A 26,820-nucleotide genomic window follows, 5' to 3' on the forward strand; every position below is an offset into this window, starting at 1 on the left:
CAACCTAGGAGTTAAATGCAGATGACATCCAGCATTCTATTCCCATGATAATCTAGGACTAGTCAGCAGCAAATGAGCATCCAGCAGGCCCCACAAGTTGTGAACCTTATTATCAAATAAATTCCCCACTCCAGGTAGCTTATGTTCCACAACTTATTTTCTGACACCGTAACATTGACAATCAAATGAATATTTATTTACTACATTTGCAACAGTTGACTATAAAAGCATAAAGCAAATCTAAATCCATACCGTACATTTATTTAAGTAAAATGCATTTACTTAAAAGCAGGGGCAAAAAGTGATCGTACTTGCATGAAATTGACATGCATACTCCTTTCCCCCCCCCCCCGCACACCTGCCACTAACACAAAACAGACACAAAAGATTCTGAACTTAACAAATTACATAGTGTACAAGAGCTTTGTTCTTCTGAAAGCCCTCCATCACCACAGCGTGTTCTTAAACTAAAGTTGTTCTTTGGGAAATACTTGAGTGTGATGGAGATTTGTTTTTAAAAGAACTCGCATACACGCTAGGCAGTGGGACTCTTTTGTTTTTGCTTTGATATACATTAGTATTACTGACAGCTGGGATTTTCCAATCCTGCATGCTAGACATCCCTCATTCTCAGCTCTAGGAGAGCTGGTTAATTTATTAGCAGCTACTATTGAATCTGTTGCTACAGTATTTATAAGGAGGAAAAACAAGGCTCCTGTTCCCTATTTTAAAGGACTGTTGCATCATTTAAAAGTATTTGGCTCAGCTCATTCCTCATGTAGCCTTCAAGTGGCTACACAAGGGTTTTACACCATGGCTACGTCTAGACTGGCATGATTTTCCGAAAATGCTTTTAATGGAAAACTTTTCCGTTAAAAGCATTTTCGGAAAAGCGCGTCTAGATTGGCAGGATGTTTTTCCGCAAAAGCACTTTTTGCGGAAAAGCGTCCATGGCCAATCTAGATGCGGTTTTCCACAAAAAAGCCCTGATCGCCTTTTTCGCAATCGGGGCTTTTTTGCGGAAAACACTACTATGCTGTCTACACTGGCCCTTTTGTGCAAAAGTCTTTCGGAAAAAGACTTTTGCTCGAACGGGAGCAGCATAGTTTTTCCGGAAAAGCACTGAGGATTTTGCATGAGATCGTCAGTGGTTTTCCGGAAATTCAAGCAGCCAGTGTAGACAGCTGGCAAGTTTTTCCACAAAAGCAGATGATTTTGCAGAAAAACTTGCCAGTCTAGACACAGCCCATATGTTTTTATTTAGCACTATTAAGTAAAACAAATTAATACTTGCCATTGTGGAGGAGGTAGCAGAGCAGCTTCAAATAACCCTTTACTCCTCCTTGAAAATAGGGCATGTGACTGGCAGCTGCCCCTCCACTTTACTTTGGGTTTGCATGTTTTATACATAGGCCCAAAGCTCTGTAGCCAGGCTATGTGTGTGCTAAAGAGACACACTTGTGGAAGAAAATTATTTAAGGGCCCAAGATCAAGACAAAAATCCAATCTAGAATATTTAATTATAATCTGTCATAAACAATATACAGGATGTACAAAGATGAAACATGTATTGTGCTGTATATTGTACACTCAAGGAAGATTTTTTTTTCTGTTCCTCACTATCATATCTATAGTAGCCCAGTGTCTGTGAGTCTGTAAAACCGAAATGCTGGCTGTTCCGTCTGGGAGGCGCTGTTGCCTGAAATACTGGCTGTTCCCTCCGGGCAGCCCGTGCTGCATGGAGAGTGCGAGGCCCAAACAGCCACTCGCTCCCCCGCGGCGGCCCAGCTGAGCGGTGCAGAAGTCAGCCGAGTGCCACGGCGGGAGGGGAAGGGGGGCAGGGTGGTGACGTGCAGCGTGACAGTGGCTCCAGGCCCCACCCCCCCTTCGCCTCCTGCCGTGGTGCTCGGCTGACTTCTGCGCTGCTCAGCCAGGCCACCGTGTGGGAGCAAGTGGCACAAGCAACCGTTTCGGCTCTGCGGTCCCCCGAGTGAGAGGTAGGATGGGGAGGAGAAGAGAAAGAGAGAGACAGAGAGAGAGGCAGGAGGCAGAGGAGAGCTGAGAGAGAGAGAGAGAAAGGGGGAGGCAGTAGGAGGAGAGAGATGGAGCGAGAGACCAGAGGCTTAGGAGAGAAGACTGACGTGGCGGAGAGACCTGAAAATCCCGTCTTAGGATGGGCTAACTGGCTAGTTTTCAAAGAAAACTGGACAAACGCCCTTACTTCTAAAGTATTATGCTTACACTTTTTGCATTTGTATTTTCAGATGGTTTCCCCCCCCATAAGCCAGGTGAACATATTCCCAAACCATAGGGCCACAGAAGTTATAACTGAATTAAATATTTTGGGATGCAAAAGCGCCATAGTGGGGTTTTTTACAATTTGTAAGCATAACATTATTTTTCAAACCATAAGATGTGCTGGTCTGCAAGGCTGTTTCCTATGCCCTTAAACATTTGCTAAACAATGTGGAATGTTTTAAAAATACATTGTGACTAGCTGGTGTGCTCCCGAAGTCTGTCACATAAAGGTCACATAACTTGACTCCAGAGAGGTTGGATAGTGCTACTGAGGCACGTGCCCTGCCAATGAAGTAGCTGAGGGCTACCTCTCTTGTTCTGCACTTCTAACCCGTGGCAGTTAAAGCAGATGTAGCATTCCCGAGTGTTTTATAAAGAGATTTCTTGTCAACGGACTGACTAGAAGACGGGGCTAGTGTGTAAGATGTAATGGCTCTGAAGGAACATTTTCCCCTTTCCCTTTCTGATATATTTTCCAGTTACTGTTTTAAGGTAGCGCTGGAACGCCCAAGATCTGGCATTGTTGCAGCATTAGGAGAAAACAGTGGTGTACAGAGTACGTCTGCAGGGGAACTGCGTGGCTCAAAACCTGGTGTGATATTGTCAGAGGCTGTTCACGTGTCCTTGGTACGAGGGTAAGATACTGAAAGAACAAATATATAATTTAGTCTTGGGGCAAGTCACCCTTTATTAGTTTAAATGACAAGCACCAGCATAATGCATGGCCACACAATGGTCCTTGGGTCGGTGGTGTCTCCCCACCAGGGGCGCGGCCATTGAGCTAGGCAGTGTGGGAACAGGAAACCCAGGCTGGGCTCTGCTGGAAGCTGGTTTCTGGGAACCCAGATGCTTCAGGCTCCTGGCAGGCTACCCCCCACCCTCCACTCCCCAGGTTTTGCTCAGGGGTGGGACGCTCTGTCCCCCCTTCCCCCCAGGAGTGCCTGTAAAGCCACTCAAGGCTTTTTAGCTCCTTTCTGCCCACTCCTTGCTCTGAGATGTGAATTGGACAAGACAGCCCATCTCTGGGCAGGGAGTGGCTGGGAGGGCCAAGCCATCCCAGGCTTCCCCTGCTCCCTAAGACTGGGGTGTGCACTGGGCTTCTTGACCCCCAGCTCCTGCTGCATTGTCCTAAATACATGGCCCTATGCCCTACGCATCCTGTGGCGGTTTCATGTCAGCTACCAGGGTACTGCTATCGGTGGGAAGGAAGCTGGGGTGTAGATACTGGCAGCTTAGGTCACCCTAATGGCGTAGTTCAGACCAGCCTGTAGTGCTTAAGGCCATAAGGGATAACTTCCTCAGCTAGGCCAGTGACCCTCAACCAAGGGCTCGTGCACCCTGGGGGGTCTGTAGGAAACCCAGGGCAGCGTACCACAATACTGCTAGAGATTTGCCTCAGTTTACACTAGATAAAGCACCAGCGAAGTCAGCACAAAATGCAATTTCATACAGACCCGGACATGTTTACACTGAGCTCTACATCAAACGTAAGGACAGTCCAGTTGCTTCATGTTATAATTGTATAGTTACACCTGAGACACGGAGCAGTTTCAGGTGCTGTGCTGTAGCACTCTTGTATGTTGATGTCTGATTTTGGAAGCCACTGGTTTGAAGTGAGGTGACACTTGGGGGACTGCAAGACAAATGAAACGCCTGATGAGGCTACTGTGGTCTGGAAGGGTTGCTGGTCACTGGGCCAGGCTGGCTTCCAATTTTGCGCAGGCTGCCACCACCCAGGAGCTGCTCACTAAATTCTGCTGACCTAAGTCCCAAGGGTCACAGGCCACAGACTAGACTTGACTGATCTGCTGCAGGCACATAATGGTCTGTGTTCTGCGTATGGCTGCGCATTAGTCGTGGGTAGTTTAGTAAAAATCATTGACCAGTCACAGGCAATAAACAGAAATTGGGGTGCCAGGGCCAGTGTTCCCTGCATGCTGGGGGCTTGTGTGACTCCTCAGGAGAGTCCAGTGCCATCCAGCTGATTAGCAGCGTGCCCACAGCCAGGGGGTTATGTTTCTACTGGGGGTGCACATTTACACATGGTTTGGTGCACATAAAAACGTTAATCTCACCCAAGTGGAAAACATCTGCTCATCGATGGAAGAGATCAAAGGGCACACTGCCCAGGATCTGTCCATGACTTATACCAGTGACAAAATCATGGGTGGGGGTGCACTCTTGGAGGGAGCTACTGCTGGGGGCTGCCCTGGGGAGGACCTGCTGCTGGGTAGGGGGCATCCCCACTGGACGCTGCTCGGGGCGGAGGGGGGTACCATGGCCAGCAGCACCTGGTGTTCGGATCCATCCCTGGGCTGTTGCGCAGGCAGGCCTCAGGGCCAGCTGCACTGGGTGCTGCTTGGGCAGCCCCTGAGGCCCTCTGCCTGGGCTGCCTGAGCAGTAGTCAGTGCAGCAGCCCTAGGGCCGCACAAGTGGCTGGCGGCAAAGCTGCTCCAGCAGTGCCCAGTGTGACATGCTCCACCAACTCAAGGAGCAGCACGTGGACACGAGCAGCAGGCTTGGGAGCCAGCGGCTGGGACAGCCCTGGGTGAGCCAGGCTGGCTCTACAGAGGTTGGAGCTCCAGGCCCTTTTGAATCTGTGGGCCCTGTGGCAATCACGCCCTTTGCTGCCCCCATTGGTGTGCCTGGCCCCAGGGCAGAAAAGCCAAGGACTCAATCAGAACATGCTGTGGGAGCATGGTGCTGAGCAAAGCTAAGGCCACATCTACACTATGGGAACTACAGAGACATCGCAGCTGTGTTCTAGCCATGCTGGCACAGTCCGGTAGCATCGCTACAGTGACAAAAAATCCCGCCCCGCTTCCCACTGTAGGAGCACCACCTCCCCAAGCAACAGTCGCAAGACTGCCAGAAGCACTGCTCTGTCACGCTGGATATGTCTCCACTCAGTGGGTAGGCTGGCACAGCTTTGTTGCTCAGCGAGTGGCAACTTCCCAGCCCACCCATAGCGACACAGTCATGGCGACCTAAAAGTGCACCAGGCCTGAGAGAGAGAGGGTTATGGGCTAAGTACTACCTGGAAATTATGCTTATAATTGTCTCTTACTGTGTGAGTTCTGCTGCATTCCAGGAAACAGCTTTTGATGCATTCTTTGTAAAGTAAAAAATTGCATCAAATAAATCATCTGACATCCATTTTGCTTCTGAATTGGCATGACCTGCAAGACTCCAAGTTTTGGTCTAACCCTTCAGTTCAAAGGGCTATGTCTACACTACAAGCTATTTGCGCAAAAACCGATGGAGCGTCCACACCTCAAGCGTGTTTTTGTACAAGAAAATTTACAGTAAAATGGCAGAACACAGATGCTCTGATGGCCATTCTGCGAAGGGCCTTCTGAGCTTTCTTGCGCAAGAGTGTCCATGCAGTGTGGACGCTCTTATCTCAAAAGCACATGGCTTTTGCAATGTGCTTTTGAGGTGTGGCCGCGCTTTTGCTCAAGCAGTTTTTTAATCCTGCAGTGTAGACAAAGCCAAGGGGTGTAATGCCTGCCCACGGCCAACTCCTGCTCCCCTTACTCAGCCAGCAAGTTCTACTCCAGTCAGTGGGACTATAAACAGGGCTGATAACAGAGAGAGTTCACTAGCGGCATTACATAATGAAAAGTGAGAATAACCCAGGGAGTTACGTGGCATTATTTTTAGTGCGCTGCTTCTTCCCATGCCCTGACTACTAGTAAAGTCAGCATATTGCATTACAGAAGCAAGGAGTCCATCTCACGCTGACATCTATGAGCACAGGATGTACCAGCTGCTGGAGCTGTATGACTTTTCAGCCCATTTCAGGAGCAGAGGCCTGCATACATGAGTGCAGTAGTTGCCATGAGGAGTCAGTGTATACTACCTCTAGACAAAGAAAAAACATGCACAGACAGACCTCTCTGAATCTTAACATCACCCCCAAAGCCTGGAGCCAAAAAAAAGCATAAAGATTTGAGTCTATGCTGCCAACACAAGATACTTTTTACCTATACATATTTGTAGGCAAATGCCTCTTAGGAGAAAAACTTTTATTTAAAGGGTTGAAACCCATATCAGAGATTTTTTTATTGAATTTATTGAATAGATAAGGGAACCCCAGATTTCAGGACACATCTGACATCTACAAAATAATCTGAAGTAACTCTCTTTTTCCCTCCTCCCAAGAATTGACATTAACTAGTAAGTGAAACCCTTTTCCATACATGCTCTTATAAATCGACCGACTGATTGTTTCTACTGCTGTCAACAATAGAGAACTAGCTAATAGTATTGGCATTTGAATGGTCATCATTAGGTGCCTTAGTTTTCAGAATGGATCAATTTGCCTCTCGGAGCCACTGTTTCAAGCTGTGTCTGAGTCAAGATTATAGAACTGCATCGGTTATACTTGAGTCTACTTGGAAGGTTTTTCTTTGGACCCATAACGACTGGAGGGTTTTTGGTTTATGTTTGTTTGGGGGCTGTTTTGTAATAACTGTAACATGAAATTATGGAGCACAGTTATGTGACAAGGGTTAGGCTCTTTGGCAATTCTAGGGCTGAAATGTGAACTAGCACAGAGCCTTGTCTAGTACAGACAGAAAGGGGGGGGTGGGCAGGGGAGAGGTTGGACAACCGAAGGGGAAGGGATTAAAATGGGTTAGTTAAGCACAAAGGCTACGTCTAGACTGGCATGATTTTCCGGAAATGCTTTTAACGGAAAAGTTTTCCGTTAAAAGCATTTTTGGAAAAGAGCATCTAGATTGGCACAGACGCTTTTCCGCAAAAGCACTTTTTGCGGAAAAGCGTCCGTGCCAATCTAGATGCGCTTTTCCGCAAAAAAGCCCCAATCGCCATTTTCGCCATCGGGGCTTTTTTGCGGAAAATAAATCTGAGCTGTCTACACTGGCCCTTTTGCGCAAAAGTTTTAGGACTTTTGCCTGAATGGGAGCAGCATAGTATTTCCGCAAGAACATTGACAATCTTACATGAGATCGTCAGTGCTTTTGTGGAAATTCAAGTGGCCAGTGTAGACAGCTGGCAAGTTTTTCCGGAAAAGTGGCTGATTTTCCGGAAAAACTGGCCAGTCTAGACACAGCCAAAGAGCTTTAACACTGCTTAATTAAAATGTTAGGTAAGATGTTTACAAATAAGCCCTTTTTCCTGGTCTGTCGAGTCCCACGTGTCCCTGTCTTAAATTCTAAAAACAGAGAGACTCCTGGGTAGGAGAATTTTAGTATCTAGCCTCTTTCCAAGGTTATTTTTCAAAATAAACTTTTACAGAATAATGGCCTTAGTGGACTGAGTGACTGTAGTGAAAGCTGACATCAAAGATACATGTGCACATAAGCTTACCTTGTTCTCTTTACAGCCTATGTAAGCACGAATACTGCTCGTTTCATTTTCTTTAGCTACTAATTAGGAATAGCAGTTGTGTGACTTGCTAAGAACAAGGTCTCTGAATACCTTTCAGTGTACAATATTTACAAAAAAATCCCAATTATGAAACTTACATAAGTTTAGCTAAAACTCAGAAATACGCTTACATAAAACAAAGGATATTCTTATTATCCAACTTAGAGTAGGGCTGAGCCAAAAACACCCAAAAATAACTAGAGAAGTAAGATATTTCAGCAACCTAGTGGAGACCACTAAGTTCCTGAGATTTCCTCCCGCCCCCCCCCCCAAAAAATCTTTCCTCTTGCCAAGAACACAGAAAGGTAAGTTATGTTTAAGTGCACCACACAAAACACAATTGATGTCACTTATATTAATGTACATGTATTTGCTCTCTAATTCAATTTTCTTATTATAGTGTACTTAAACACAGAGCTGAACTTCTCACTGATAAATCCAGTTTTATGTGAAAAGAGTTTCTAACATAGTTTCCAAAGACTGATTTGATTAGCTGATTGGCCTCCCAGTGGGCCAAGTAGATGGCCCAGCCCTAACCTAGTTCTGTTTCTAAAATAAATAGAGTATTGAAATTCTTTTACTCTTCCCTAAACGTTATGCCACTCATCCTGCATCCCTCAAACACACGTTTCTGGGTTAGTTACAACTTCCCCATTTTTTTCAGGTTCATCTTTGAGAAACTGTTCCACTTCAATAGAGTCCACCTTGGCATCCTCAGGCGTTTTGTCTTCGGATTTGTTTAACTCTTCTCTTTCTGCTGCCTCCTCTTTTGTGTGCAGCTCTTCTGATTTTTTCTTAATACAGAAGAAATTTCCTAATGCCAGTACAAGGGCTGAAATGACAACTTCAATTCCAGCAATAATAAAAACAAACATATACCTGCCTGTTGCATCCAAGAGTTTACCTGAAAGACAAAATTTACAGGTAATGAACAAAAAATGCTTACTGGGAATGAAGTTAATGGCAACTTTTTTAAACAAAATTAATTTTCCAAATGATTCTTGAAGTGAAAAATCTTACAGAAATACTGGCATTTTTAGGGAAGATTTTCCAAGAGTGCCTAAGATATTTAGGAACATAGGTCCCACTGGATGTCTGTGGCTGCAAATCATTTAAGTACTTTTGAAAAATTTACCCTTGAAGTCAAATTAATTTTTAAACTAAATCAAAATAATTTCACATTCATTATGTGCCCTCAAGTTCCTGCCTCACACTGGTGATTTTATAGTTGCCCTTTGCTATTTTTAAAAATGTTTTTTCTATCTCCTGTTTTGTGCCAAAGACCCACGCTAACAATGTGGGTACTACCAAGCCAAAGTTGGGGAGAGGTGGGGTTAGAAGTGTGGGAAACTATTTGATACAATGTGCTAGCAAATAGACAAGGTAAACAAACTGAAAAAAGAACCAATTTCTTTCCATTCTATTAATCTTATCTGTTATAAACTGTTACAAGATGTGTCATTTTTAAGTCAATGCTGAGTTCTCGCCAAGTGACACAAAGGCCCTGATTTTGCATCCTTGCCTTCACCATGCTTCTGTTTGCACAGGAAATTTTCCAGGCCCATTAAATATGATTGCCAGATGGTTTAACCAAAAATACTGACCCTCCCCCCAGAAAAAAAACCACCGGGGAAAAAATTATGTTACAAAAGGGGAGGAGGGCGACCAAAGTTGCTGAGGCAAAAAAAAAAAAACAAAAAACAAAAAAAGGGCCCCAAGAGTTAAGGTAAAAAAAAATAAAAAATAAAAAAACCCAGCATGGCACCTTTTTAGAGCAGCTGGGCTCTGCCACGCTTAACAGGCTGCCAGAGTAGCAGCAGAGTGAGGGCAACAGCAACAGCAGCTCTTACTGAGCATGCTCAGTTTCACTACACATGCTCAATACACCCTGGGTGCGTCTAGAATGGCATGATTTTGCGGAAATACTTTTAACAGAAAAGTTTTTCCGTTAAAAGTATTTCCGCAAAAGTGCGTCTCGATTGGCAAGTGCTTTTGCGCAAAAGCATCTGTGGCCAGTCTAGACGCGATTTTGCGCAAGAAAGCCCCAATCACCATTTTAGCCATCGGGGCTTTTTTGAGCAAAACAGTTCTTCCCTGTCTACACTGGCCCTCTTGTGCATGTATTCTTGCTCAAGAGGGCTTTTCCCTGAGCAGGAGTGTAAAAGTATTTGCGCAAGAAGCACTGATTTTGTACATTACACCGTCAGTGCTCTTGCGCAAATTCAAGCACCCAGTGTAGACAGCTTGCAAGTTTTTGCGCAAAATCTTGCCAGTCTAGACGCATCACCTAGGTATGACTTTCTGAGAGGCAGCTGTTTGCGACGCTGCATCCAGGCAGGCGATGGCCGTCTTCTCTGTCTTCTCTCCCTTCTCCAGACCAGACAGCTCCCCTGCAGAACCAGGTAAGGGGGAGCCGGGGAAGTGGGCGGGCTGGACCTGGTTGCTTAGGGTTGCCAGGTGTCTGGTATTGACCCAGACAGTCCAATATTTTTGCCCCCTGGCCGGGAAAAAAATCAGAAAATACCAGACATTTTAGGTGTCTGGTATTTTCTGAATCTTTGTACCTGACAGGAGGTGAAAATACCAGACTGTCCAGGTCAATACCGGACACCTGGCAACCCTATATTTAAATTTAGAAACCGATGTTCCTGATGGCACTTGTAACTCGTGATCTTTTCTATCTATGAGTTAGAAGCTCGTCCTGCAATTATGGGGCTCCAGTATGTGTGCACAAACAGGGAGAAAACTGGCTTTTAAAAGTATGCTTAACATTTGTAGATGCTTGTGTTTTATAGGCAAAGCATTTTTCAGACATTTAACAGAAATAACATTTGTTCACATAAAAAATATAAATACACTTATCGTGAGAGTATTTTAACCCATTTTTCAGCTTGTAAGGTATAGGAGTCCTCTCTTGTAATATCAAACCTAAAATATACTGAATTGTCCTGAAACTTGAAAAACAACTAAAACAAAATGACAAATCAAAAGTCAGATAGAGCTGACCCCGATTTCTGAAACAAAAGAGAAGGCAGCTCTTCATACATGTCAAAGTAAATGCTTTGCTTCCGCAGATAAAGGTTGCACTTCTTACTCCTGCCTCTTCACTTCTAACAGCATTTCCCCCTCCTCTCAGGTGCTGCATTTTTTTATGCTTTTAGATTTATCTTTCTCTTTATAAGCAGAATCTGGAACCACAGAATCTGGAGCACAGAACTTCTCACAATTCACTTCTCAATTCAAATTGAGGTGGACTCAGGTAGGAGGATTATTGAAGTAGGAGGATTATTGAAGAACAGATACAAAAAGCCCCAAGGAGCCTTTACGAACAAAATTGCTCATCTTCATCCTCCTGTTGTGGTCTAGGCTGGTTACTGCAGAGGGGAGTTATACTGCATGAGTTACCACCATATATTTTGAATCCATGCTACTGTCTCCTAACTTGCCGGACTGTGCAGAGCACTCTGCATGGGTTTGCAGGGAGTGAGGGGTGAGATTAAACAGAGACGGTTAATGCTACCTGGGGCTGGACTATTGTCCCCAAACAGGGCTCCTTCCTGGTGAGGATCTTTGACTCTTAGTTGCGGCCTCAACCACATTCTGTGACAGCGTGTGCCACTGTCTAATGCAGAACTGTGTGAAAACGTAATTTTCTTTGATCACTTTTGAATTTCCCACATTTCACTCCCTTTTAATTTCCTTTTATCCTTGTATGATGGGATAGAGAGAACAGAAGCTCTCAAACTGCCGACTCTAGAGTAACTGATTATTTCACCTACTTTTACCACATTCCCTCTTGCTGTCTCCTAAGGCAGTGGTGCACATCCTTTTTTCAACCATGACCCACATATACTCATGTCGCAACCCCCCCAAGATAATTTGAGCAGTGCAGCACTTCGAGCCGGGCGGCCAGGGGCTGGGCCTGGCCGTTGGCAGCCCCCCAGGAAGACATCCATGACCCCCTTGGGGGTCACGACCCACGGGTTGCGCACCAACTGTCCTAAGGTAACAATCCCTTTTCAATACCTCTTCAGGAGAGAGTTATTTCATGACACTAGTTATTCATCTTGTGAAGATTTCCTCTTCCTTCAAATCCCCAGAAGGAAGTAAAATCTGTTCCACTGAGGTTTTAAGTCAGGAGAGAGATTGCAGAGATGGGTCTGGACAAGCCCCCAGCGCCAAACAGGTCTGAACTTGACAAAAGTGAGAACTTTGGCTTAGGCTCATCTTAGATTCTATCAGCAAGAAGCCATATGACTGTGCACTGTTTGATTAATGGTAGGTACTTCTTGAGTGACTGATGTTACTTGGCTTTTCTCTCTCTTGCCTCACAACACACATAAGCAGGCACTGCCAGCTTCACACAAATGGTGTCAAACTCTCAACTGGAAAGAATATTTACCTGCTGAGGGTGGACCAACTAGAACTGCTAGAGCTTCCGCCAGGAGCACCAAGCCAATGGCACTGGAAAACTTCTGAGTTCCCACAATAGTCATCAGGACTTCAAACTGAAGCGCACCCACCATTCCATAGGAAATGCCAAAGAAAATGCAGAAGGCCACCAAGCCCCCATAATTGTGAGCCATGGAGCCCATGAGATCTGTGAAACCATTAAAAAACATCGAAAAACTAAAGAGGTAGACACAGCGTGGTCTGATCCACTTCAGACCAGCTACCACTCCACAGATAGGCCGGGCAAAGATATCAACAAATCCAAGAATGCTCAAAAGAAAAGCTGATTTGGTGTCTGGATATCCCAAATCTTTGGCATAGCTCACCACAAAGACTGGGGGCACAAAGAGGCCCAACACCATGATGGAGGCAGCCACAGTGTAGACTAAAAAACCACCATCTTTAAAGACACTGAAATCCAGGAGCTTTTTCTTTGGTTTCTTCTCAGTAATTTCTTTAACAGCTTCAGATTTCTTGGGAGGCTCCAAAGGCCTCATTAGTGCCCCACAAACACAGCAGTTAAGCAGCAGTCCTCCGAGTATAAGGAACCCCCCTCGCCAGCCGTACTCATGTTGCAGCACTTGCCCCAGAGGGGAAAGGGTGCAGAGAAAAACAGGACTTCCGGCAGCAGCGAGCCCATTAGCTAATGGTCGGCGTTTGTCAAAGTAGCGATTTAACATGATGAGAGATGGCTGGAAGTTGAGTGCCAGACCCAAACCTGAAACAGAGGACACAAAAATCAGGCCTTGGCTTCAGTGGCCATATACAAAATCTCACCAGTTACAACATTCTTCGATTCACAAACATGGACAAAAAAAGCTCAGACTTTTCCTGCGTTACCTGGAGGAAAGATTTCAGAATAATAAAAAACCATTAAAAACATCCCATCCTCCTATTATTCTAGTATGCAATGGCTAAGGTGGGAGAAGGGTTAACATCTGTCAGGAACAATCTGACTAGCTCCTTCCAGGATGAATTGGGGTCTTCAGGGAGGCCCATGTTTGAGGATCTAATGCTTTCCAGAGTCTGCAATGGAGCTAACGCACAGCCTGTGTGGCACCCATGCCCACTTACCAGTAATGACACCTGCAGTGAAATAGAGCTGAATGATGCTGGTACAGAAGGAAGCTGCCACCATCCCCAGTGAAGCAAAGAGACCTCCAACCAGCATGACTGGACGACAGCCAAACCTATTGACACACATGCTACAAAGGGGACCTGAGCAAGAAGAACAAGAATAGGTGTGATACAGTAACCAAGGCAACCCAATTTGAGCACATCTTCAGGAGTGGCTGGTGGCACCATCTTCTCCCTGCTAATTCTGCTTATTTAGCACTTTGCAGCTTCAGAGAGACTGTCCCTTTATATCTCTGATGGATGTAGCCAGGGAACTGACAATTCATTGTTGCCCATAGTGAATTTTTCAAAATGCCTGTTTTACCTGCAGATTAACTAAAGGCACTCCAGAGCAGGGATGTGAAAGGTTACTCGGTAAGCATTAATTACCCTTAATAGGTGATGCTTATGGGTTCCAGCTAACCCGTGGGGGCTAGAGCAGGTCCTTGCCTAGGGGGTGGGCTGGAGTGGCCCTCCCTTAGACCCCTTTAATCAGTTAACCAATTCAACAGGATTTGACATTCCCACTTCAGAGTCACACGAGAAGGAAAGTCTTATTTACCCCTTTGCTTCCCAGACAACACTGTGACATAGATGCCATTTACCTGTTCCATAAAGCATAGCCAGTAGAATGGAGGAGATCCAGGCTGTGTCACTGTATCCAACTCCGAACTCCCGGATAAGCTCTTTAAAGAAGACACTAACTGCCTTCGGGAAGGCGTAGGAAAATCCAGTGATGACAAAACCTCCAAAGAGAACAGCCCAGCCCCAACCCCCGTCCGGGGCTTTGACACCAGATGGTGCGTCATCAAGCACCACAGCTCCCATAGTGAAATTCAATGGGTTGCCTAAGAAATAATCAAGATACAGTTAGTGTAATCCATGGCTACTGGAGTGATAACCCACTCAACGTCACGCCAAAGGAAGGCATTGTACGTGCAGACACGACACGCGAGAGAACATTTTGAATCTAGTGGCTGAAGATTTATGAAGAGAGATTTTTTTGTTTTGTATCAACTGAAAATCTCTTGCCAGTGCACAGAAATGTAATTATTTGACAGAACTTTTAATGGAGGCACTTCACAGACCCCCTGACATCAGGACACAGCGGGTTTCACCCAAACACCATTTTACAGAGAATGACTGAGATAAATCACAACCTTTCCTGCTTTCTCTTGGCATGTCAGAAACATGGGCTTACTAGTACTCCACACACATGTTGTGGGGATAAATACTTTGAAGCTTTCCAGCTAGTTGGACACAATGGGAATGGAGGGCCAGAAACTTACTGTACAATATAGAGAGACCTGTGTGATAACACCCCTACAGGCAATTTCCAGAGAAGAAAAAAACAGTTACAGATCATAGCAACCCGATTCTTCATTATGATTGTCAGATGGATAAGGCTCAATTTTGGGCACTGGTCACAAATTCTGAATTACTGGAAGCAGTCTCCTGCCTATGGTGCTGAGGCATGCAGATAATAAAGCCGCAGTCAACATAAGTAACACTTAAAAAGAAACTAGGGGGGCAGCCCCTGCTCTCCCCCTGGCTGCTGGGGGGCTGGGCCGGGCCCAGGCCGCAGCTGGCCCGGCTCTCTCCCTCTGGCCATCAGGTGGTAGGGCCAGGCCAAGGCTCTCCTTGCTCCCCACTCCCTGTCCCCCTGGGTCCCAGCTCTTTCCCCCCGGTCCTGGCCAAGGCCACTCTGGCTCTTGCCCCCCTTTCCCTGCGCGCCTCTGGCTCTTTCTGCCACCGGGGTGGGGAGGGGGTCTGCTCCCCCACACTCTCCCCGCTGGCCGCTGGGGGAGGAGGGAGGCCTCAGTGTGGCAGCTGAGCTCTGGGGAAAGGGCGGGAAGTGTCAGGTGGGATGTAGAGTGATGTGATGACGTCACTGTCATCCCACAGGACATTTTTTTTTAACTGTATATAGTGAGATAATATAAAGGAAAAAGGGTCATGAGTTGTGGGGCAAGAGAGATGGAATAAAATGCCCCTCCTGCATTACCACCGTCAAGTTCTGAGACTGAGTGACGGGATGAACACTGATGCTGTCAACTGTGACAGAGAAGCAAGGAGAGTTTGCAGGAGAAATGGCTTTAGGGTAAGGTCCTGCGGTGAGACCCAGGAGATATGAATTCAGTTCTTAATTCTACCACACACTGCCTCTGTGACCTTGGGCATATCACTTAAGATCTCGATTCCTATCTGTAAAATGCCAGTGATAGTACAAAAGCTTCAGAGGGGTAGCCATATTAGTCTGTAACAGGAAAACTTTAAAAAACAACCAATAGTCTAGTAACACCTTGAAGCACTGTTTCCCAATTGGTGCTCCACGGAATCCTGGGGTTCCATTAAGCGAAAGTAAGGGTTCTGTGAGAACGAAGCACTCCATCTCCCCCTCGCAAAGGCTACATCGATACTGCTTCCTTCTTGCGCAAAAGCCTATGCAAATGAAGCTCATATTAGCATACTACTGTACTTCATTTGCATAATTAATTAGGCCGTTTTTGCATAAGAGGCTTTTGCGCAAAAAGGAGCTGTGTAGACAGCTCCTTTTTGTGTAAACCCCCCCTTGCGCAAGAGCCATTATTCCTGAAAAAAATGCGGAAGAGGCTTTTGCACAAAAATGGCCCCAAATTAATTACACAAATGATGCTTGCAATATGCTAATCCATGCTGCATTTGCATAGGCTTTTGCACAAGAAGGGAGCAGTATAGATGAAGCTAAATTTGCTTGACAAATTTTACCCTGAAAACCCTAGGGGGTTCCTTGAAATTCTTTTAAGCTGAAAAGGGTTCCGTGGCCAAATAAAATTGGGAAACGCTGCCTTAAAGACTAACAAAACATGTAGAGCAGCGTTTCTTAAACTTTTTAAGACCAAGGAACACCAAACAATAATTTTTTTTATGAGGAATACCAAGGATTTCTTCAGATGACAGTACAGGGAGTCCTCGGACTTACGACCCAATTCATTCCTTGGAATTGTATTATAAGCAAAAATGTTGTAAATTGAAACTGCTTTTCCCATAGGGCTCAGTGGAATAAAGGGAGGATGGGGCCTGACAGACTATTTTCAGCGCAATAACCCAGATCTGTGTACTAAATTAACTACAGATGACTAATGTTTGCACAGGATATTCAGGCATAAGCAGGGTCTGAATGATGCTTCCATGACAGCAAGCTGGAAGGAGCGAGAGATCCCCTGTGTCACGCTATAGAAATTCAGTTTGCTCCCGCTTTGCTTAGGTTTGCTAGATATTCAGCTTGCTCATTGTAATCAACTTAATTTGTGACCCAACACCGGCTATGCTGGCACTGAATATTGGAGCAGTGTGATGTGGTTACTAATGTGTAATTACTGTGGAAAAACAGAAAAGCAGGCCTGTGCTTAATCTGTTCCAAAGGAAAGGGCTCACATTTAGCAGGACGGACCTTGCTAAGCAGAGGCCGGATGATCAGAGCCCTGAGACAGTAAGCAGAGTGGGAGCAGGTATTTTGGCCAACGGGCTTTGCATCCTTCCCAGGATATCCACGGGACTGGCTTGACCAGTTTACCCATTGCGAAGAACGGAGCTAAATAGGCGCCATAAAGAGTCTCTTGCCGACCTGCCAACAGCTAAATCACTGGGCGCAGAAATCACTTGAGATGAGCCAGTGTTTCTGTCCAGCCTGCAATACTGCTAAGAGAATAATATGCAGAGCTCACAGTTGAGAATTGGATGGCAAAAGATGGTGACTGACAACCAGCAGGGCGGCGGCAGGGGATTGCTCTGAGTGGCCAGCAGGGCGGCGGCAGGGTGGCCAGCAAGCAGAATAAGATGCCTCTTTACCTCTTGCCCCCCCAAGATGGGAGGTGAATGCTGCAGGTGCAGCTTTGACCTCTGGGTCTGCACTGATCAAGGTTGGGAAGAGAAGGGGCCTTTACACTGCTGGGCTTAGGAACCTGAGGGGAAAGGGCCCAACCTACTTGGGCTGGGGCTTTTATTAAGGTTTATGTTTAGGAATCCTGTTTGTGGTGTTTTCCCAAATTAATGCCACATTACTGCCCTTTCTTTTTTGCGCTCAGACTCGGTGCTTGCGAGAGCGGCAGCATGACCTCTCTGACCTGACGCCCACGGGTGGGGTGTGAATTCCCAGGGTGCTGAGTGGGGGGTCAGCTGGCTCTGTGTTGGATGGAAGGAGAGGGAACCTTAGATACTGACCCTGTCCCTGGCTGCTGCTGCTGGTGCCACCCAGTGGAAGCGTTACACAAACATACAGGCCCACATATGCTTTGCTCAGACTGTGGCAACACAGGCTCACAAAGCCATGGATAATGACACACGCTGAGCCTCAGCCAGTCACAGTCCAAGCTTTCTGACTGGCTCCCAGGCTCAGCCAATCAAAAGCAAGCAGCAATCCTACCCAGTCACAAGCTACTCTGCTAGCTCATAGCCAGTCATTGACCCTTTCCTGCTCCATACCACTGTAACACAACCAGGATGGGATTTCAAGCCAATTTGGGACAAATTGAGCACTGCATGGAGAAACAAGGGGTGCTGCAGTGAAACGGGCCGGGCCATTGGTTGAAAAGCATTGTGTCTGAGCAGGCCAGCTGGGGCTTGAAACCAGCAGTCAGAAGTGGAGGGGATAGGGGCTGGAAGAGAGCAGGGGCTGAGAGTGGTATCAAGTTGATGCCAGGCTGGAGCTCGGATTGGAAGCAAAGTGGAGCAGGGCTGGAGCAAGGGGCAGAGCAGCTGGGAACATGGTACATGCTAAGCAAGCTGTACACCTCTGTTACCGTCACAGCAGCGTCATCACACCAGGCTATGGCAGCCACTTGCTTCATTCATTGGTAACTAAGGGAGCTTTGTGTTTTGAATGTATCCTTTCATCCAGGCTAGTGCCCTATCAAGCATACAACAGGAGTTCACTGCAGTAAGCACGTTAGGGAAAATTCAAACTGCCCAAGGAAAACACTGTGCACCCCATTGGAATCCACAGTACTTCAGAACAGTACAGCCATTGTAAGTGAAGGGCAGCCAATAAACCGCTGCTGATGCTGGCTCCCTCCTTGGTTATCGTTGTGATAAATGCATTTTGTTTAAAGGGGAAAACAAACGAACAGCTAATTCAGTCCCGGTACCCAGACTTTCTGCAGATTCCTGCTGCTCCCCCCTCATAATTGGGTTTAATCGCTGAATGGTGCAGAGAGAGGGTTTTTGTGGTGTCTCTTGTTAGAATACTTGAGATACGCCAGTGGGTTATTAATTAATTTGAATGCATAGTGCCAACTTAGTAAACCGCATCACCAGACTTCTATCCAGGTGACCCCTCACCTGCAAGCGAAAGGCCCACTCAAATTAGATTTAGCTTATGATAAAGTATTATTGCATTACATGGGCCTGCTTGGGCTAAGTGGCGTATGATGTTACATCATCTAGGACAGGACACACGGGGTCAAAGTATGGCATGAGGGACTAACACAATAACATATGCCAGCACATTGTGCTGAAGAGACAACTGTCTTACCTCCACACTTCTCTTTGGGTACATCTAGACAGCGCGGATCTTTCGAAAGACGCTTTTTTGACAGCCACGTTTGAAAAAGCATCTTTAGAAAAAGAGCATCTAGACTACATTATGCGGATCGGAAAATTGAGCCACTTTTTCAAAAAAGAGCATCCTGCCTGCTGGACGCTCTGGTGAAAGAAAAAGCCACCCAGAACTGCTTCTGCCAGGGTATGGGGGCAGCATTTCCTTCCGGGTGCTGCTTCCTGCCCTTTGCAGAGACGTGTGGTTAAAGGGATGCCCCGAACACCTGTTGCGCTGCTCCTGCAGCTGCCTCTCTAGGAGGTAAGCAAGGCATTGCAGTGCTTGTTTGGAGTGCCCAGCTTCCTGGGACACCCCAGCAGGTTTTTTTGTTTGGATGTTTATCTGATTTAGACCCCTTTTTTTTATATGGAGCCAGCGCTGCCCCTGGGCAGGCGATGGCCCCACGCCATCATACTGCAAGTTTTGCTGCAGCTGCATGACACAGTCATGCGGCTACTTCCCCATCTGGACCCAAACCAGAGGTAAGAAGAGTTCGTCCGTCATGCAGCCCCACTGCCCTTGCTGCCAAACAACTTCGTGGACAGGCGTTTTTGGCGGCTTGACACCAGCTCCAACTGGTGGGACCAGCTCATTATGGAGCGCTGGGATGACTGGGAGTGGCTCCGCAACTTCTGGATGTGGAAGGCCACTTTCCAAGAGCTGTGTACCTGGCTCACCCCGGCTCTGCAACGGTGGGACACCCACCTGCGGCCCGCCATCTCCCTGGAAAAGAAGGTCGCTATTGCCCTCTGGAAGCAGGCCACCCCCAACAGCTCCGTGGGACACCAATTTGGAGTGGGCAGGTCTACTTTTGGGTCCATCCTGATGGAGGTAAGTCATTGTTGGGGGACAGTCACAGTTAGCGGGGGGAAGGGAGACTGTCAGGAAAGGGCAAGGCGGGGTGGGAGTGGGAGGGAGCTCCTCCACTCACCCTGAGCTGCCGGGGGGGCGGGAGTTCTGAGGAGGGGATTCCTGAGGTGTTTAAGGGGGAAGGCGTGTGGTGGGTTCTCCTCTTAAGAGAGCAGGCACCCCCTTCTAAAATGTTGTTGTCTATTTGTCTCTTTCTGCATGTGGTGAGGGCCATCAATTCTGAGCCGCTGAACAGGCTCATCCGTCTAGCAGACCTGGACAGCGTCTTGGCTGGCTCTGCTGCCCTTGGCTTCCCGAATTGTGGAGGAGCGCTCGATGGGACACACATTCTAATCCGTGCACCGCCCCATCAAGCAGCCCAATTCATTAACAGACAGAGCTACTTTTCAGTGGTCCTCCAGGCCCTGGTCGACCATCGTGGCCAGTTTACTGACATTTGTGTTGGGTGGTCGGGGCGGGCACATGATGCCTACATCTTTAGGACCTCGTACCTCTACCGGAGGCTTCAGGCAGGAACATTTTTCCCGCATCGTGACTTTGCAGTTGGGGCCGTGCATATGCCGGTGTGCATAGTGGCTGATGCTGCCTACCCCCTGATGCCATGGCTGATGAAGCCCTACACCGGCCACCTGGATGCGAGCAAGGAGCAGTTTAATGCTCATCTTAACCAGGCTCGCAACCAGATGGAATGTGCATTCGGACGTTTAAAAGGGAGATTCTGGTGCTTGCTCACATGGCTAGACGGGGGGAGAGCAACATCCCTGAGGTGGTGGCCGCGTGTAGCGTTCTCCATAACCTAGTGGAGAGGAAAGGGGAGGCCTTCCTACCAGGGTGGGGTACAGGTGCTGATGGTCAGGAGAGGCACTTTGACCAGCCCCGGACAGCTGCCATCCGCCAGGCTCACCGGTCTGCTGTTCGCATCCGTGAGGCCCTACAGGCGTGATTCTCTATCGGAGGCCACTGACTCTCCTGAGAGGCTCCTGTCTGGGGGCTTGGCCCTGGCCCAATACAAGCTTCCTTCCTCAACCCTTATCCTGACCCTGTTTGTAGAAATAATAAACACCAGGGATTGTCTGAAAAGAATAACTTCTGTTTTATTGTTATAAATATCAATAACTGAAAGAATGTATAACTGCTGCAAACATAAAAAAGCTTTTGTTTATTGTACATAGTTTTTCCTCAAAGTATACTTTCTCCATCAAAAATAAACATTTTCTTAAATACCAAACATTGTGTTTAACTGGGGTGGATGGGGGTGCTTGAAACCTGGAGGGGGAAAGGGGACTTGAAACCTGAAGGGGGGAAGGGGATCAGGTTGCATTGTGCTTGCCTGCTCGCAGTCTCCTGCTGGCGCCTCATGTTCGGGGTTCACCATGGCCTCGGGAAGGGGTGGGGCAACTGTTGGCTAGATGACAGAGGGTAGGTGCACTTGGGTCTGGGAGACCTGGGGGAGAGGAGGGCCAGGGGGAGATAGGGGCTAGGCGACTGGGGGAGAGGGAGGCTGGGGGACTGGGGGAGAAGGAGGTACAAGGGGGGAAAGGGATGGGGCTGTGGAAGGGGGGTTTGGTGGGGCGGGGTCCAGGCACAGGAGCAGGCAAGCCACAGACCTCCCTGAGAGTGGCACACAGGGACATGCGCTGCTGGACAAGCTCCTCTATCAGCCGATCATGCCACTGAGCCTCTGCCTCCATCCTCTCTCACAGGATGGTGTTGAACTCCTGCACGGCCACCACATGCTGCCTCAGGATGTCTGCATAGACACGCCTGTGTCTGCGGCTCCCATGTCCCCAGGATGCAGGTGGGGCCGGGGTGCTGTGGCCCTCTTGCATGGCTGGTCCGGCTGAGGAGGAAAAGAGGAAGACACAGTCATCTGTGCAATAGCTGTTCAAAAGGGCATGCCCTCTCCTTCAGACAGGGGACTCAGGCATTCTGAAGGTAACACCATGTGTGACCTGGGCATCAGCCTGAGCTTCACAGGGGTCCCGAAGTGCCAATGGGACCTCGCACTGAAAACCCACCTGGTGTGTTCCAGACATGGTTTATGCTACCCCGTGGTGCACCCCCATGTGTCACACTCTACCACTGAACATGTTGGCACTGCACAGCCAGCTGCATGATGTCCATGCTGAGCATTACAGGTTTCTCTTGTGCATCACCCACTGTGCACCCACCTCCCCCACCCTGTGTGTTACACGACCTCACTGCACTCACCTGCTGCTTCGTCTCCGGCATCAGATGACACCTGGGAGGCCTCTGGGGTCTGGGTGACTGGCTCCAGAGTGAGGGCACCGTCTCCTCGCTGTCCTCCTCCTCCGGCACCATCTCCCCGTCTTCAGTCTCCCTGGACTGCTCTAGGTCCTGCTCTGGCGCGTCCACCACAGGGTCCCACAAGCCAGACTGGATGAGACGCAGTGGTGTGCGTGCTTCCCCACCACCAAGGATCTGGGCCAGCTCCGAATAATAGGGGCAGAAGCTGGGGGCTGCCCCAGAACGGGAGCTCTCCTCCCTGGCCTTTATATAGCCTTGGCGCAGCTCTTTCACTTTAGAGCGCACCTGGTCCTGGGTGCGGGGGTGGTGCCCTCTCTTAGCCAGGGCCTCTGCCATACGGCCAAAAATGTCCGTATTTCGCCACCTGGTGTTCAGGGCTTGTAAGGCCTCTTCCCCTGATCAGAGCTCAAGAAGGGTCTTGAGCTCTGGCCCAGACCATGCCGGTGCCCAGTGTTTGGAGCCCCTGGTTGGGTCACCAGAAGGCTGTCTGGAAGGGCCAGGAGGGTCTTGGGGCTGGGACATGGCTGCACTGGAACAGCTGCCACAAGTGGCTGTGAGGGTGACTGTCCCTTTAAAAGATGGCTGCAGACAGGAACCAGAGAGATGCAAGGCATGCCCCAGATTGTTCACCAGGGCTTCTTCCCTGGAGGCCCTGATTTTCAAAAAAAAGGGGCTCCCCACGTCCACACTCACTTTTTTTCGACAGATCTCCGTCGAAAAAGGCGTTCTTCCTCGTGAAATGAGGAGTACCGCCATCGAAAGAAAAGCCGGGTTTTTCAATTTAATTTTGAAAGAACGCGACTGTAGTCTAGACGCAGGTGAAGTTTTTGAAAAAAGGCTACAGCCTTTGTGCCTTTGTGGCATAATTCTAATGCTAAATGTCAGACGAGCGCCAATGTATGCTATCAGTGTCACTGCATTTTAAAAATCTGAGGTAACAAAACTAATGGATCAATTAATAAAAAAAGATGGAAACTAGCTCAGCCTGAGCTATTCAGACTCCTGCATTTAGAGTCACCCTATGACTTGACTTAGTGACATTTTCTAGCCCTAATGGGATTTCCCAAAGGAGGATTTTTTACATTCCCAGAAGGGGAGCTGTGTTAGTCTATATCTGCAAAAACAATGAGGAGTCCTGGAGCACCTTATGACTAACCGATTTATCAGGGCACAAGCTTTTGTGGGTAAAAAGTTTATGCCCAAATAAATCGGTAAGTCTCTAAAGTGCCACAAGACTCTTCATTGTTTCCTTTATGTGTGTCACAGGGCAAGTGATTCTTTTAAAAAAGGAGGGAAAGCTGCAGACCAGCTCCCTCTAAGCTGCGCAGCTTCACAGATGATGAATCAGCCCTGCCCAGTCAGAGACTCAGGGCTCCATGAAGGGGCCCACTGACTGGATGGGGCTGATTAACCACCTGTGAAGCCCTGATGCCAGGCAGCGTAGAGGGAGCACTGGTCCAGATCATCCTTTCTCCTAGTTGTGGCTCTCTGAGGACACGCATGGTAGTTGTGGTCGCGTGAGCAGCAGTATATTAGAGAGACGAGGTGAGTGAGGGAACATCTTTTATTGGCCCGGCGTCTGTTAGTGTGAGAGACCTTTTGTTTGTTTTGTCTCTCTCTCTCCAACAGAAGTTGGTCCAATAAATGATATTACCTCAGCTGGTCTCTTTGAGGACAGGTCTTCTGGGATTTAGAGCCAGGAAGAGTCATATGACAGCAGTCTAAAAAAAGGTTGCAGGGAAGAGGCAGGGCTCCTATGTGCTGCTTAGGCTAAGGGAGACCCAGGGAAGAAACTCCTAAAAAGAAGCTGATGGAGATGATGCTTCCTGAGAGAAGCTATCTGGAAGAAGATTGAGGAGAGGGGGTTGGGAAGGAGGCCCAGAAAGCTGGGAAGTGACTGCTCTGGAGATAAGTGAAGCAGGAATTTTGGAGGATGGCAAGGGCAGCTGCTTCACTTATCTCCAGGGCAGTTACGAGCAAGGAACCTAGTAACTAGTGTTGCCGACTGTCATGATTTTATTGAGAGCGATACAATAGCTAGTGTTTCTCTCGAAGTCACTCTTGTGGGAGGCAAACGAATGTCAGAATCTCTGTTTCTAGCTTCCATGATTGCGGAGAGAAGTTTAAAACAAAAAGCTCAAACCCAAGACGACAAATGAAATATTTTTTTACTCTCATTATTTTGGGGCCTCATCAATGATTTCTGAAAGAGAGACCTTGCCAATGCTGGCCAACTCTCCTGTACACCACGTAAAAGGTATGGAAATGCTTCCAGGCAGGGTGGTGAAGCTTAAAGAGGAAGCCTTAGAACAGAGGGAAAGACTGTGTGAAGTAGAGTTATGGCCCAGGGAAAAGGAGAAGGAAGATTGGCCCCTCAAAAGGGAGACTGATGATCAAATGAATGTCCTGGTCTGGCCCTCGCCGGGGGGCAGGAGGAAGCAAAGGAGGCAATTGTCCCAGGGCCCAGTGATTCTAAAGGGCCCAAGGCTCCAGCCACCACCACAGAGCCCTGGGCCCTTTAAAATTGCCACAGGAACTCCACACTACACCCTCCAGCCTACTCTGAGGGCCGGCAGGGGAAGGGGTGGCACTGGTGGCTGGCTGCCCCAGCTTCAGGCCTTCTGGGAGCACAGAACTAGGTCTCCCCCCACATTGCCCAGGGGCCCAGCCACCCTATTGGCTCCCCTGCGACAGGCTGAAAAACTCAGATTTCCATTTGTTTAGACTTTTGCTACCCCAGAAGGGGCGGACTCTTATTTGGACATATCGCTCAGAAATCGCCAACCCACTAAATCACCCTCCCAGGCAGAGGAAACCTGTAGTGATGAAGGGATCTGCACGCCAGAGACGTAGGCTGCCTATTACTAAGCCCTACTTCTCTCCTCTTGTGGAATATCAGACAGCATTGTGATTCTTCATGCATTACGCATTTGGTACTTGGCTCACCACGCTTCAGTCCGGGGAAATGCATTTCAGAACCAGAGTGTGTAGGCATAGCTATCGTTTTGGCACAGACTTGCTGTCTAGACAGCTGCATGGTGAATACATGATCATTCTTCGTCTGAAATGAGTGTCCTTTCTATGACATTTAGACCAGCACTCTGCTACTTGGAAGAAGTACTTTCACGTTCATGTTCCAGAAATAAACCTGGCAGTGACTATCACTCATCTATTTCATAGGCTGCTCTTTAAGGGAAAAACTAACACCACAAGATCTCCTTCATCTTTCTCTTTTCTTTATTCATCTTGGAAATTCAGATACAAAACTTACCTGAAGACCAGGTGTCTAGAACCTAAAGCCAGGATAATAAAAACAGGCTGTGAAGCATAAAACTGCAAGCAAGTAAATGTATTTTAAATATGGAGGTTAGTATTTTAAAGGTGCCATTTCAATGATTAGCCACTTCAGTGTAGGGCAGGGGTGGGCACAAGGGCCTCCATGAGCCGGATCCGGCCCGCCAAGCAAGTTGATCTGGCCCATGGAGGCCCTGCTGCTCCCCCCGCATGAAGTCTCCTCCCCCCCTGCGAGGGGTGTGGCATTTCTAAGCATCGCACGCTTCTTGCAGGATGGGAGCAGGGTGGGAGGAGACTTTGCCTGATTGACCTGGGGGTGGCAGTGGGGAGCATACAAAGTATCCTCCCACCGCCAGGGGCACGGGTACCTAGAGGGAACGTCCAACAGTTCAGAACAGCTGGCGGTTCTCTCTGGGGGCAGGGCATAGACTTTGTATGATCCCCCACCCCCAGACCAATCAGGGGCTTTTGGTGGGGAAGCACGTAAGTGTCCTGGCCCCGCCCCTTCTGCCTGAGGCACCGCCCCTTCTGGGGCAGCCCAGGGTAACTTCAAAAATTTCAGAAGTCGTCCCCAGTCAAAAATTATTGCCTGCCCCTGACATTTAAATGTGCTTAACTTTCACTGCTTTGAGCAGTCCCATTAAATTTGCCCTACATGCTTAACTTTGAAGATTTGGGATTAATTTTCCCTCTGGAATATAAACTGAAAAATTAAATAGTCCCATGTGGAAGAAAGAAAACAAAATGCCTTGTAGTGAGAGACTCAGAGGACTCAATCCATTTAATTTATCAAAAGAAGATTGATACATTACTTAATAACAGCATGTAAGCCCCTGCATGAGTAATAAAGGGGCTCTCAAATTTAGAAGAAAAAGGCAGAACAAGGCATTAAATACAGAGATTGAGAAACAAGTACAGTTCAGGTGTTCAAAAAGTTGTTCCTGAGACACTAAGATACCAATAATGTATGTCTCACAATGGGGGGCAAGGGGCATGCCCCCCCCCAATAATCAGTGAAAGCACAGAGCGGCTGCAGTGAAGAGTGCTATTCCTTCCAGCTCTAGGGCCAGGACAGAGAGAACAAGTTCTTCCACCCCAGGGCCCTGGCGGGAGCACAGAATGTGTCCCTCCAAAACAATGAGATTTAAACACAGACAATCCAGGACGTTTTTGGAGAATGCTGGGGATAACTTCTTGGTACAAGTGCTCAAGGAAAAGACCAGGGACCATGCGCAGATTGACTGCTGCTCACAAACAGGGAGGAACTAGTAGGGGAAGCAGAGGTGGGTGACAACCTCAGAAGCAGTGATCATGAGATGGTAGATTTCAGGATCTTGACCAAAGGAAGAAAGGAGAGTAGCAAAATACACACCCTGGACTTCAGAAGAGCAGACCTTGACTCCCTCAGAGAACTGATGGGCAGGATTCCCTGGGATGCTTACATGAAGGGGAAAGGAATCCAGAAGAGCTGGCAGTATTTTGAAGAAGCCTTGTTAATGGCACAGGAAGAAACTATCCTGATGTACAGTAAGAAAATCAAATATGGTAGGCGA

At 47.8% G+C, this 26,820-nt stretch overlaps 1 protein-coding gene across 3 annotated transcripts in view; it reads right to left on the bottom strand.

Moving 5' to 3' along the window:
• Positions 1 to 5,113: 5,113 nt before the first annotated feature.
• Positions 5,114 to 26,820, bottom strand: part of SLC16A3 (solute carrier family 16 member 3) — a 56,645-nt gene continuing 34,938 nt past the window's right edge. For 2 of the 3 annotated variants that reach the window (XM_006137281.5, XM_006137280.5), the window contains exons 2-5: positions 13,866 to 14,108; positions 13,219 to 13,362; positions 12,095 to 12,862; positions 5,114 to 8,596 (exon numbers count right to left, since the gene is read on the bottom strand). In XM_006137281.5, coding sequence (XP_006137343.2) covers positions 8,310 to 8,596; positions 12,095 to 12,862; positions 13,219 to 13,362; positions 13,866 to 14,088 — 1,422 coding nt within the window. In that variant the 5' untranslated portion in view covers positions 14,089 to 14,108 and the 3' untranslated portion in view covers positions 5,114 to 8,309. Of the gene's footprint in view, positions 8,597 to 12,094; positions 12,863 to 13,218; positions 13,363 to 13,865; positions 14,109 to 17,463; positions 17,588 to 26,820 lie in introns of those variants that run through there. The other variant, XM_025178583.3, reaches the window with a different exon arrangement.

The sequence above is a fragment of the Pelodiscus sinensis genome, chromosome 20, assembly GCF_052426305.1.
Source record: "Pelodiscus sinensis isolate ZL-2025 chromosome 20, ASM5242630v1, whole genome shotgun sequence".
NCBI classification, from domain to species: Eukaryota; Metazoa; Chordata; order Testudines; family Trionychidae; genus Pelodiscus; species Pelodiscus sinensis.